Below are 13691 nucleotides of genomic sequence, written 5' to 3'. Positions count from 1 at the left end.
ACAACTGTTAATGTCATATTATGGCCCAGCATTATCAAGATCAATGGCTTTTTAAATGCTTCTCAGTTAAGGATGATCGGTGACAATAAAAAGGTAAGTTGGTGATGAAGGTGTCGCAGCTGTTGGTGAGAGCCAAGCCGATGCAGGACGGAGCCGGTCGCCTGCTGGAGAGAAGTTTTCCCTCTGAAGAACTCTGGCAAAAACAAAGGATCTTGTGAGAACACATACTTTCAGCCAAATGTCACATGTTGACTGGTATCGAACAACCAGGAAATATTAAATCCCAATGGCTTCATTACAAAGGATCTGATCAATGCGCACTTTTCGTCCGGCTTAAACTGCAAAGAAATATAAAGGGCGAGACTTCTAATGCGGACATTTGTGTCCATGTGCTGAACAGTAAACACGCTCAATGCTTGTTTGAGGATCATTTTGCATGAACTCCTTCATCACTGCAGTATGACATTAAGGTGATCAACTTGTGGTCTTGATTACATTGTTGAGAAGACCAGGATGGTTTCATGGTAGCGTGTGTACTTAAGGCTGCATTTTCTGGGGGTCTGGTGTCTCTAATAATAATTACATAATAAATAATAGTAACTCCATATTATTTGTTAATAATAAGGAGTTATCAACAAAACTCCATATGTTCTCTGTGGGTTCAGAAAGGTTTCGTATCTAATGAAGTGCAGTGACACCATGGTCTTTACAGCAGGTATGGGTCATTTTGGGTTATGTGGACAGGTGCCAAACCCCACTGTGAAACAAAATTCACATCTCCATATGCTTGTAAGCAGAGGGAAGCATAAAATGCGCTAAAATTCTCCAACAGAAGGTTGTTTTGACTCTGAACCAACACTAGCAGATGACACAGTTCCTCAAAGCATCACTGACTATGGAAACTTCACACTGGGCATCAAACAGCTTGGTTTATCTCCCTCCTTTCTCTCTCTTAGATTCCTCTTTTTTCTGAATAAAATGATAAATGTACTTTCATCTAAAAATAGGACTCTATCACTGCAAAACAAGCCGTCCTTTTTCTCTGTTTAGCTCAGGTAAAATGCTTCTGATGTCATGTCTGGTTCAGGAGTGGTTGATTATGAATGTAACATTTCCTTGGACATTTCCTTAGCTCTTGAAGCGCTGTAGTCCATTCTTTGTGAATCGCCCTAAAATTTTTCAATTGATTTTTGCTTCAAATTCCTACAGCCATCTTTCAACCTGTAGTTATCTGTATCCATGATCCTCCTATTTTTGTCAAATTTTTTCTTCCACTCAACTTTCAGTTAATACGCTTGGATACAAAGCATTTTCTGCAATCAGATTCTTTACCATGGACCTTTTATTTATCTTATTGAAGGAGTCAAATGCCAAGTCAGCAGTCTTCATTATGATTGAGTGACAACATTTTTGTACTTTTGTACCCTGCTGATCTTTTTCTGTTAGAACTGATTGTTTTTTTTATTTATTTTCAAAGCATTAACAGAATTGAAAAGTTTGAAAAATATCAATCAGTATGTAATGAAACTCTGAGATTTACCCTTTGAACTGAACTCAATTACAGGTATAGATTAATATTTCTATTTTTTTATTAATTTATTGATATCGTACTGTACATGTTATGCTGTGCAAGTGGAAAAACATACTCATTTTGGATTTTGGGATTGTGTTTTTTTTTATAAGAAATAAAGTCTTATTTCTTACTTAACAAATATACGATAGTTTTGCACAGACTGCATGAAGCTCCAGATGCTTGTTATCAATCAATCATGTCAATTCATCTTGTCAGTAAGTCTTTAAACCACAACATTTTAGCATGTTGTCAAAAGGAGAGTCATAATGTTTAAACATTCTACTTGCCAAAAGTTGAGTCGCTGAGCTTTTGTGGCTCCAGCGCTGTTGTGAGAGCAAAAGTATTGCACTAAATGCAATAATATGCAAGAGCACCAGTGGGTTGAAATTATTAAATCTAATAAAGCATATCTCCTTCCTATTGTTCCAGACTTCACTTATTATTTATTTACTTACTAAACATTTTAACCATCTTTGTTGCACTCGAAATGATAAACTGAGCATGTTTAACAGCTGCAAAATTGACAACATTCAAAATAAGAATCACACACTTGATTCAACATTTCTCTAAAACTGTTTTTAACACAACGGCATCTTTATAGGGCAGGATTTATTGCGCTGTTAGATAAGATTGCATTAGTTTCCCCAATTGTACCTAATAAACCGACAGTTTAGTACACATTTGTTCATACAAGTGGATTATTTATAATGTAAAATGTGAAATTATAACCTTTTAAAGTGTAATAATTCTGCTTTACAGTCCAATAAATATTTTATTGCCTTCATCAAAAGCACAAGCCCAGCAAGCTGCAGCACAAAGAGTTAGCGCGCAAACCTCGTCTGCAAATTGGACAGCGATAAAGAAAAACAAGTGTTTTAGGAAATAAAAATTTGATGAGTTTTGCGGCGATTGTTGTTATTATTAATGTGCAGCACGGGGTTCTTTGGGACAGTGGACACGGAGGAAATAAAGCTAATTGCGCACAAACTTAAACATAAGACATTGCACATAACACCTCTTTCTTTACGCTGCCTATAATAAATGGAACTGGTGTTAAAACAGTTGTTTTACAGAGTTGCGGTTTATTAAATTCATGCTGTGCTGCAAAACATTAATTTTGCTTTGGATTGCAAAGAGACTGGAAATACGAGGCTCAGTTTTGGATTAAATGATGCACAAAAATCCCTCTGTAGGAGCTGCAGAGCTCTTAAGCAATATGTGTGGGGTTTAGCTTGTAAACACCACGCAGCTTCGGCGCCAAGCAGGAACAAACTGACACAGATGATTTGTTGTTTTCTATAAACAGCATGTAGCCCTAAAAGTTCTAAAAGATGATCAAACTAAGTCTTCTTCCTCGTGCATAGCTTCTGTTTGAAGATTCCCCTTACACCCAATAGCCTCAATCTCGCGCCGTCTCTCCATCAGTCGTTCATTATTAGCCATGATTAGTAAGCACAGCAGACAGCTGATCTGCATGGCGAACAAGCAGGGGATGTTTAAGCAAGAAGGATAATATTAAAAAAACAAAAAAAAAACAACTCCTTGTCTTTCCCTGCAGCTAACACTGTGCCGTACGAGGGAGAATATTGCACAGTCGAGCTGCAGTGATGAGCATTTCCTCCTGTTTCATGTTTAACCCTGCTCATTTCCCACAGTAAGAACGCCGGAAACACACAAGTGTGCACAGCAGCTCAGGGGGAAGATGACTGATGACTTGTTGTCATGATGTTTGGGATTGTGCCGACTCCGAGCCTCTTGGCTCACTGGAGCTGCAGCGCGTATATTCGGCAGGCTGCTGTGGAAGGGTCCCGGCATTAGCGAGGCACTGCTTCATCGTCACACTGCTGAGCCTCTCGCGTGCACGGTGCCTTTTGTCTGCGATGCCCCCCTTGCCATTTGCAGAGTAGTTGAGTTGGATTTATACGATGAAGCCGCGCGCACCGCGACTGATTTCATATGATTCGACGACGGAGCAAAGACAATTATTAGAATTTCCTGCTGTGAGTGGATTCATTTCCTTTGTTTTGGAGAGATATTCCCAGGACTGCGTGTGGGCGAAGCTGAACCTTTCATTTGACATCACAATTTGTCAAAAATGTCAATACTTGAAGAAAGCAGACGTGCCCTATCAATCACACAGCCATCTTTCAATGGGTCAATGTGGTTCACTTCCATCAGCCCTCCACCCTTTGTCTCCCATTTCACCGTTTTCACCTGCACTGTGTCTTTTTGTCCCTACACTGTATTACAGCTCAATCACAACGCCAGACGAGCCTTCGCTCCATAAACCCAGGGTCTGATGTCTGCCATCTTCATCGCGTTTAAGCTGCACTGCCTCCATTTACAAGTCTGGACCGCTACCGGGTTAATTCTCGGTTTTATAAGGGTCGAGGCCTGACACATGATGAGACTCGACGTTATTGCGCTGGTCTGTGTCAACAGCGGCCACAGCATCATAATGTCAGCAAGGTTCAGGCCAAGCTGAGGAGCTAATCCAAGCACGGCCGGGCTGATCCCAGGACCTTGACTCCCTATTGACACACATCGGACCATGGACGCAAAACAAATTAGCGTCAGTCAATATCCTCTCTGTCCTCCAGCATCCTGACAAAACCACCAGGAGCTGCCCTGTTTACCTCACCTGCAGTCAACAGTGGCACCGAGGCTTGGCTGTGGTGATTTTAGCCGGGGTGGGATTAATGGACACCAGTATAAATTGGATGGATCCGTGTTATATATCATACTTTTCCAGTTTAGGACAGAGAGCTTCATTGGGGTGCATTTTTATTTGGTAATTAATTGGTATGTTTATATTGTATTTCTCTATATCTTCTTTTCTTTATTCTTTTTTTCCTTTTACATTTTTTTCAATCTTTCTTACTTTATTTCTTTCTTTCTGAAGATCTGTTTTTTATTTCTAACCCACAAACTATATCAGGCTATTTTTAGGTCAAATATTGGGAAAGTTCGAGTATTTTAATCTTGATACATGTTCCAATATAAGATCAGTCCACTTCTGGTATATGGTGAAAACAGAAAACTAGAAATATGTTGTTTTTTTGAGGTTTGTCAAAAAAGTCCAAAAATGTTGTTATACTATAATTTCTGCCTCAACATGGTTGCTTTGTGAGCACCCTCCTGGCCATCCCTTATAAAGGCACCGCTGTAATAAGGATGGGAATTCCTTCTGTAAAGATAAAAAAAATATATATATATTTTTTCAATATTGTTTGCTTAAGTGTTTGCTTCATGGAGAATAAAAAGAATTCATTGATTTAATGAAAATAAGTCGTTTCTGTTGGGTTACTGGATGGAAGCGGTTCCGAAATATCAGTTAAAGATGTGTTATTGAACAAAATGTGCTTCTTATGTAAAACAAAACCTCAAATTTGCAAAACAAATATGTGACAGGAATGTAAATAGATTGCCTTTATTGTACTATGATATAAGCATGTTATTTTAAATGTAATCTGGGGCATAAAGGGGGTATAACAGAATGAGGCTGCTGCCATTTTTTTTAAATAGAAAAAAAAGAGGTTGCTAGCACTTGTTTTTATTTTCCCCCTCCCTCCTCCTCCTCCCCCCCTGGACCCCCTGCCCCCACTCCCTTTCTGTAGCCTCTTCCCACCCCCTCCTCCCTCTGCTGAAAGCCATTACAGAAATACAATTTCTAATACCTCCGCACAGGTCTTCGATCGACTGCAAACAAATTTATATTCAGGCGGTAAACAGAAAGCTGCAGAGATTTATTTATTGAGTGCGGAGGAGAGAAACAAGCGAGCGCGTGAACCCTGAGTAACCTCCGAGCTGACACGAAGATGGATCCGCGCGCCATGCAAATGCACGGAGAGAGGGGGATATATTGCACTCAGTCATTCAGCACATCGCTGCCTGTAGAATCCCATTAACTCCCACAGCTGAGACCATATTTCTGCGTTGTAAGAGTGCGGTTAGGAGTTGTTCATTACGCTGAATTATTTTGTAATTACTACAAACTTAAAATACATAGAAAATGTTCGAAGATTTAAAAAGAAAAAAAGTTAATAGAACTGAGGTTAAATCATTTTGGATAAAATACTTCGAAATAGAGCCAAGAAATTTGTTAGTGGTCCAAATTATTATTATTATTATTATTATTATTATTATTATTATTATTATTATTATTATTATTATTATTATTATTATTATTATTATTATTAATTATAATTTCTCCTTTTATTTATTAATCGATAGAATATTTAACATGCTCATTTGAACTTCTTTGCAAATATATCTCAAGAACAGCTGAATTGAATAAGTCGTACCAATACGTACAGATTACAAGCAAGATTTTTGTTAACTTACTTTTCATCAGTCATGCGAGGGATTTCTGAAAACTACCAAAGTTAAATAAAACCTGGTAATGAAAAAAATGGTTTACAAGGTTGAATGGTTGAGGGGAAAAAACTTCTAAAATGTCTAAAATGCTCAAAATAAGTTTTTTTCTGAATACTAATATAAATACACTTTTAACATATTTATTTAAAAAACATTTTGTATGTTTTAGGAATATTGTCACTTCCATTCAGTTGATTTATTTATACTGATTTGAAAGTAGGTCAGAGTTGCACTTTGAAACTTTTTCACTTTTATTTCTGTTCCATCCAATAGCTGCTCATCATGCCTTATGTACTGGATATTATATTATATTATATTATATTATATTATATTATATTATATTATATTATATTATATTATATTATATTATATTATATTATATTATATTATATTATATTTTAAAAAATGTTACATTTAATGTCAGTCCAGTGATCCTACATTTGTATATAATATATAGTGTTGTTCCAAAATTTTTGTCACTGAAAGCCTTGCATTATTTATTATTCCCTGTTGAAAGTGTATTATTATTATTATTATTATTATTATTATTATTATTATTATTATTATTATTATTATTATTATTACATAATTCCATAAATAAATAAATATTTTGCTGTTCTTGAACTTTTAAAATACCAGTTGCCTGACCTCTGAACCCCTTACATGTCCCTTTCACATTTAACCCAGGAGTTTTTTCCGAACAGAGACATCGTATAGTTTATTTTTCCTTTCGTTTTTTTTTTCTTTTTTGTTCTTTTTCCAAAAAGAGGTAGCGCATTTACATAATCCATTAGCTGCTTCAATGTGGTCTTATATCATGCTAATTTAGCTTTGAGCGGGGAAAGGGCTTTTTTCTTCTTTTTTTTTATTGTTGCCTTGATAGATAATCTTTTTTTCTACAAATGTTTGGTCTGATGCACAACTTCATCTGAAAGCTTACTGTTGATGGCGTCACCTCCTACCTGTCCGGACAGGTGAGGGGTTTGTGAAGGCCCCTTCGTGTTTGCTTATTGTCCTTTCAGGTCGTGCGCAGCTTTCTGCTCGCTCGGCCGGTTTCAGCGTCGTCTTCCCCTGATGACAGAGATGTCCGGCTATTGGCCGAGAACGAGAGGGCACGTCATCTCCATCAATCAGGGGGGACTGCATGGTTCTCCTCTGAGGAATGTCCTCGCTCCCTGCACGCCCCGTCCAGCCGCCTGACCGTGTGGCTCTGGATGTAAGAGAGGCCGGGCATGAACTGCACTCCCGTCCAATGATTATGCAGGGGAAAGGTGATAATGACATCCTATCAGGAGGGGAAAGCAGCCCTCGGCTCTTTGCAAACGAGGTCACGGTGCTGGACTCGGGCGGCAGGTCTAATTCTGAACTCGAGGTGGACGCAGCTCCTGGATTTTATTTGCCTCTGTGCGCCCCTTCGGACAGCAGTGCTGCCCCCCTTCCTCTCCCACCACAATGTGGAGCGCCAGAGAGCCTCCCTACACCGGCCTCCCCGCACTCCTCCCGCGTCACCTGGAGGTGCATGGCAAAGGGGTCGATCGCCGAGACGCATCACTGCTGCTTTGGGTCACTTGCAGAAGAAATCGGCTCCTCTTTTAACTCTGGAGCCGCGGTGGGAAGTTTGGACTGTAGTGGAGCTGCTATGGACAACAGGAGCAAAACTTTTGAGTGGATGAGGGTGAAAAGAAGTCAACATCGAACAAGTAAGTTTTCCATAAGAGATCATTGAGCGCGTGTTTATGGTTTCATTCTTCCAAATACATATGACAACTTTAATAGTAGAGGACATGTTGCTGAAGTTTTATCTTGAAACAAAAAGCGTGAGACACGAATTTCTCTCAAAAACAACAACAACAACAACAACAACAACAACAACAAAAACCCCTGAAACTAACACGTTCAAAGTGCCAGCAGTAACTGTTCAGGATACATTTGAATATGCGCATGTTTAGTCAGTTACGATTTCCTTAACGGTTTCATGTGAGGTTATTCATTGCTTTGCTCCACCTCCTGCTCCACGCAGCAGATTGTACAGAAAGAGGGAGGGCGAGACCCAGAGAAAGGGCCTGCTCAGCCTCAGTGTACATTCAGCCCAGAGAAGGTGATAAATTATTTACCCCGGCTCTTACTAACCAGCAGACTTTGAATAATGCAACACACCACTGCCTGTCCAGATTCACAGGAAGTTGAGTAAAACTTACTCTTGTAAGCTGGATTGCTCCCCAAGTATTGATTAGTTGTCTGTTTATAATGAAAGCCCTTGTGTATTGATTTCAGTTTGAAGCACCTTTACATGTGTCCACCTTTTTAACATAATTGCTGTCACAGATCATCATTTCATTGACTGATGAGTTCTGGGCAGAGAGCCCAAAGAAGAATACATATATCCCCCCCCCCCTACCCCACTGGCCTTAGAAATATCCAATCAGGTACTAATGTGAAGAAATGCCTGAAATTTGTGTGAGTGATGGGATCTCATATAGATCATTCACCTGATCAATAGTGTCACTTGACTGACTGGACACTGTACCTGGGTTGGGGTGTTATAAATTTTAGCTTGAAGGGATATTTACACCAGTGGTGGTCTCGTTCTGCTGCAGCCTTTGTGATGCTCAGCAATTAGAACTCCTCTGAAAAGAAATGCACAACATTTACATTTGAAATGAAAAAGAAAAAACAACAACAAAACGTATCTCCTCATAATCTTTATTGTAAGCTCTAGATTTATAACTTAGGGAGTAAAGCAGTTGATGTTAGACTTTATGAATCACTATGGATAAGAGTCAGACCAAGATTTTATGGGCCCCGAAGCAGATTTTAAATTGTGGGGCTCAATTTACAATATCTGTTAAAAGGTAGACTTATCATTTGATCTATCTTCCAGTTGTGTTCGGAGTACAGCATTTCAATGAAGACCAAGAAGAGTCAGAAAGAAGGCATTAATTGTTAATTACTTATTAATTTCTTTGCAGTCACAATGTGCACAAAGCATGAATCAAACTGCAGAAAATGCTAAACTAGCCAGATTAAATTCTGACTGTTAGAATGAATGTCAAGACTAGGATTATTTTCTCTGAGTGTGACTCCTGCTTGAACATTTTTCAGTTAGAGTAAACCTTTAAATTCACATAAATGCCATGTTGCAAAGAATTTTAAATAATGTTTAATATTCTTTTGAACAAGAGTACAAACTGAAAGTTTTAGAATCTCTATTTTGTGCCCAATCGATTACTTCGCTCATGCCTTGCGCCGGTTCTGATTGTGGTGTAAAATTCAAAATGTTCAACTTCCAATTGACACAAATCAAAAGGGTCATTTAGCATCTTATCCACAAAACATTTTATTTAATTATTACTGGGTGAAATATACAAAAAAAAGTGTCAGGAAGAAAATGGACATTTTTTGGTATATATTAGTTTGCAGTTTCATTACTTGAAACCACCACCAACTCTTACTACACAACAGACACAAGCAGCAGAAACGATTAAACTAGCATTATGAAATGTAAATAACTTTGAAACTATGAATGTTTCCCTAAATAAGATCTCAACTTGCATTTGTGCCTGATTGGAAAAAATAAAAATGAATAAAATAAATTTAAAACTTAAAGTTTAGATTGTGAAAACATAAAATTCTATAAAAAAATTTCCCACAATTTTATACCGCAAATTTGAATTTTAAAGGTCTATTATTTGTGTTAGAGGTGCAGCATCTTTAGTAATCCAAACTGGCTTGAGATTTTATCTTAGAGTGCGTATGCCTTGGGCTGGCTCTGATTATAGCTTGCTTTTTACATTTTGAGCTTTTCACTGATATTAATCTAAATAATTTTTTCACTTTTTGGAACATCCTTATTAAAACTATGACAACCCTGGTGTTTCAGAGCATTCTGCCTCTGAGACACAAAATAACTCCAGCAAAACCGTTGACCCCAATTGATTTGAACAAACATTGAGTCGAGGCCCGCTTCTGGCCTAGGTAACCCAAAACTGAAGCTTTGCTTGCTTATACCTTGGGCTGGCTCTGATAATGTTATGACATTTCAATTTGGACTTCCAACAGACTAAAATGAGAAATCACTTCAGGAGTTTTATAATATGCATTTGTGAATATCCTTATTAAATATATGATGCGCACCTTTTGTTTCTGAACTTTTAGCCTCTGAGTCAAAACACCATGAATGAACAAAAAGTCAGGAAGGTGGTGGTAGCAGCTATTTTTTATTTATTTATTTTTTTAGTTTGCAGTTACACTGAAACCTAATATGGAAGAGGTAAAATAGGCAGAAATTATTTAACTAGACATTGAATTATGAGAGCTACTGCAAAACTGCAATTTTTTTTTTATATTCTGCATAATCCCATCAATCAATGTTGTCTTTTTTGGTAAACCTACATAAATTTCGATTTTAAACTTGGAAAAATTGTAATTCTTTAAAAAAAATTAAAACACTTTAAAGAATTACAGAATCATACTGTTTTTGTTTTCAGCTCTATTTTCTTTTGTTAATCCCTGCTGATCAGGAGGCCCAAAGTGGGGGAGTAGATTCCTTACACAGTTGACCAACCTTGATTACGGTGTAAATTTTCTAATTTTGCTTCAAACAGACATAACTATTTATTTTGGTGTGATTAAAATGTGCTTCAAATCACATACAAGTGTTTCTGTGCACATGCTAATTAAAAATATATCTTGACCAATAACTTATGGCTTTTTTTATGCTAAAACCCACAAAAGTAAGTTTTCAGTGACTTTTGATCCCAATTATCACAAGTAGAAGTATAAAATGTTGCTTATAAGCTTATTAAACAAAAGCATGGTAACATCAAAAACAGCCTCAACAAAACTTCTCTCACTTTTGGACAACTGGCTTCTGTCTTGTGACAACAAAGGTGACAATATAGAAAGTGATAATCTTTAAATCGAACTTGATTTATGAAAATCACCTGAAGATCGTCTATGTGGTTCTTTAAAAGTTCAACTTGGAGAACATGTGATTTTAAACTCTGTTAAATTTTCATACAGTCCTAAAGTTAGCATACTAAGAAAACTTGAGTTTGATTTATCTCCATGTGAATATCCCAAATATTGGATTTTTGACAATAAACTCGTGAGAGTGATTTTCTTTGTCTATCAGATCATGTTTTGGTCTGAAAGTCACTCTATCCTATCATAAGAGCTGCTCTTCTGAACCGAGTCTGTGCGCTGGGAAAAAAAAAAAATCATTTTCTGTCAAACACCCACACAACAAAAACATGACTGTTTTTGTAGCTTTGCTGATATCTCTGCCATCTTTCTACATCTCTTTGATGGAGATGAGCTGTAGGAGTAGCTCATTAGTATCGCCATGTAACTTGTAAAAAAAAAATCATTAGTGAAAGTGTGCTTTCCTCTAGAGGTTGCATCGGGCTTTTGGCACAAAAGATAGTCCTGAATATATTCTTCCATGCAGAAAGGTCTCCACAGACCTGCTGTAACCTGATCTCCTGGCTTGGTGTATATACTCCCTGTGCGTCATTCTTCAATTATGCCTTGACAGCACCTGAATTACTGTGGGCTGGATGCCCAGATGACTGAGGCAATGTGTATTGATCTCTCCCCCTTCTCTTTTTTGCTCTCCTTAGCTTGAGAAGGGGACCTTCCCTTCTCTTTGCTGGTTGGCTATTTTTAAGCATGCAAGTCATTCCTCAAATATTTAGTTTGATTCTTTTATGCCTTCTGGCTGGCATCAATTCTATTATCTTTGCAGCCATTAATCAGAATGTGGACGCGATTTGCACTTTTGAAAGCTTAGGCTCTTAATTACTAACGGTGTCTGTGTCTCGGTCACTCACGTTCACTGCCTCCTAGTGCAACTTGGTTTTCATCCCATTCGTTTTTTTTTTTTCTTTTTTAAAACACAGATGTTGACATTTATCCCATAACTGACCTTTCCATCTGCTGTGCTATTGCAAGTGGCTGGAGGCCTGTTAACCTTCCTCTCAATGAAATGTGGTGGGAGGAATTACTCCACACCTGGCTCCATTATACAGCAGCAGCAGCATCTTCTCAGAGGCAAAAGACACACTGACGACAAGCCACAGTGTCAGCGGTGAAAAATCAAGATATAGCTGCGGTCCTTGTCATTCATTGCAGATAAGTAGCACAGATGATCCTTTAATGTGTAACCCAGAAACCTCAGAGGACACAAAAAACAACAACAACAACAAAAAAAGTGGGGGCATTTGTCATTATGCAGCATTTGAACGGATTTGTAAACTGTTAAACTGTCATTGACACACAAAAAAAACACCCAAAGGCAAATAACAAATGATTCAGATGAATACAGTTAATGGACTGTTAATGCAACACAGTTATGTGAATCACCCAACTTCCAATGCAGTGCAGCTTTCCTGCACAATGGGATGATCTATTAATATATAATGCTAATAGCCTTGCAGTAAACGAGCGTCGTCCATTCAAAGTTCTCGGATTTTCTAACTTCACTTGTGAAGCCTCCGACTCTGATCTTTCTCTGACGGTGCCTTTCGCTTTGCAAGTTCCTTATCGCGTGTTTTTACGGCCTCAGAAAGATTTTGTGATTTGCCTCTGGGCTGTGTTTGGAGTTGATAGTTCTCTGAAATACATCTTTGTCATACAGACAGAATTATGGCTCAAAGTGTGGAAACAAGCTGGCTCCGAGCCAGCGCCGCAAATCAGTTTCATATAATCTAAAGCCTGTTGAAAGCTGCCCCCTCCTCCACCCTCCATCAGTTAATCCTTTAATTATTTATTCGATGTTTACTATTCCAGAGAATTAAGTAGTATTTTTATTAGTATTATTACTATTAGATTTCCATTCATTTTAGTGAAGTTTTAACAGTATTTATTTACACTTTTCAAGTGTGTGCATGCACAATTTAATTCATTTTTTTTCTGCTTCTTTTGTGTTTCGCCTCATTGATCACGCTGATGACGACCGTTTTAATGCCCTCTGTTCCCAGGCAGGATGCACATGACCTGTAGTGGCTTCAGTGCGGGCCTCTGCTTGGAGGCGGTTGGAAGCCCGGCTGACCGCAGCGCCGTGAACGGAGCCCCCAGGACCAGCTTCAGCACCAGGCAGCTGACCGAGCTGGAGAAGGAGTTCCACTTCAACAAGTATCTGACGCGGGCCAGGCGGGTGGAGGTGGCTGGCACCTTGCGGCTCAGTGAAACGCAGGTGAAAGTTTGGTTCCAAAACAGACGCATGAAGCAGAAGAAACTGCGGCGGGATGGGCTGACCTCGGACGCCCGGCTTCCTCTGCCGGACGGGCCCGGCCAGGGGAACTGCACCTGTCCCTGAACTTCTGAACCGTTCCCGAGCGTTGGAGAGCGACGGCTCCAGCCAGCCAGCAGATGTTTTGATTCGTGTTTGCATCGTTTGCAATCAGGCGTCACCTTTATTTGTTTACCACGATGGATGCTGCACTCCCGAGAAGCGCGATGGCAGGCTCCCTCCACGCAAGAACGGGTGAAAACGATTTGTCATCCACCCCGGCTTTAGACTTGAAACTCTGATTTGAATATTAAAATGAATGCCATTCCATTGCGCTCCAGTGTTCACAATGTAAACGAAGATACAAACTTCTTTAATTGACCGTGGAAATCCTTGGGAGGCTATTTGATTATTTTGGACCATTTACCAGGAGTTGATTTTACTCGAGCATGGCCTGTTTTAATCTGCAGGAACCAGGTTTTTCGTGTAGATGCACGCAATATACTATAT

The 13691-nt window shown here is 38.7% G+C and overlaps 1 protein-coding gene across 1 annotated transcript; it reads left to right on the top strand.

Annotated features, from left to right (window-relative positions):
* The first annotated feature begins 7122 nt into the window (after positions 1-7122).
* LOC103467386 (homeobox protein Hox-B1-like) lies at positions 7123-13509 on the top strand. The gene is made up of 2 exons (XM_008413726.2): positions 7123-7650; positions 12931-13509. Exons 1-2 carry the CDS (start codon positions 7203-7205, stop codon positions 13266-13268), a joined length of 786 nt encoding a protein of 261 aa, XP_008411948.1. The 5' UTR covers positions 7123-7202; the 3' UTR covers positions 13269-13509.
* The last annotated feature ends 182 nt before the right edge of the window (positions 13510-13691 follow it).

Source organism: Poecilia reticulata, linkage group LG7 (assembly GCF_000633615.1).
Source record: "Poecilia reticulata strain Guanapo linkage group LG7, Guppy_female_1.0+MT, whole genome shotgun sequence".
Lineage (NCBI taxonomy): Eukaryota > Metazoa > Chordata > Actinopteri > Cyprinodontiformes > Poeciliidae > Poecilia > Poecilia reticulata.
Note: the sequence above shows the minus strand (reverse complement) of the source record. Positions and strands in the feature narration are given on the sequence as shown.

Coding starts and splice junctions, on each gene's coding strand:
- LOC103467386 (XM_008413726.2), top strand. CDS start 7,203: ATGATTATGCAGGGGAAAGGTGATAATGACATCCTATCAGGAGGGGAA. Junction 7,651..12,930: donor AAGAAGTCAACATCGAACAA/GTAAGTTTTCCA, acceptor CTCTGTTCCCAG/GCAGGATGCACATGACCTGT.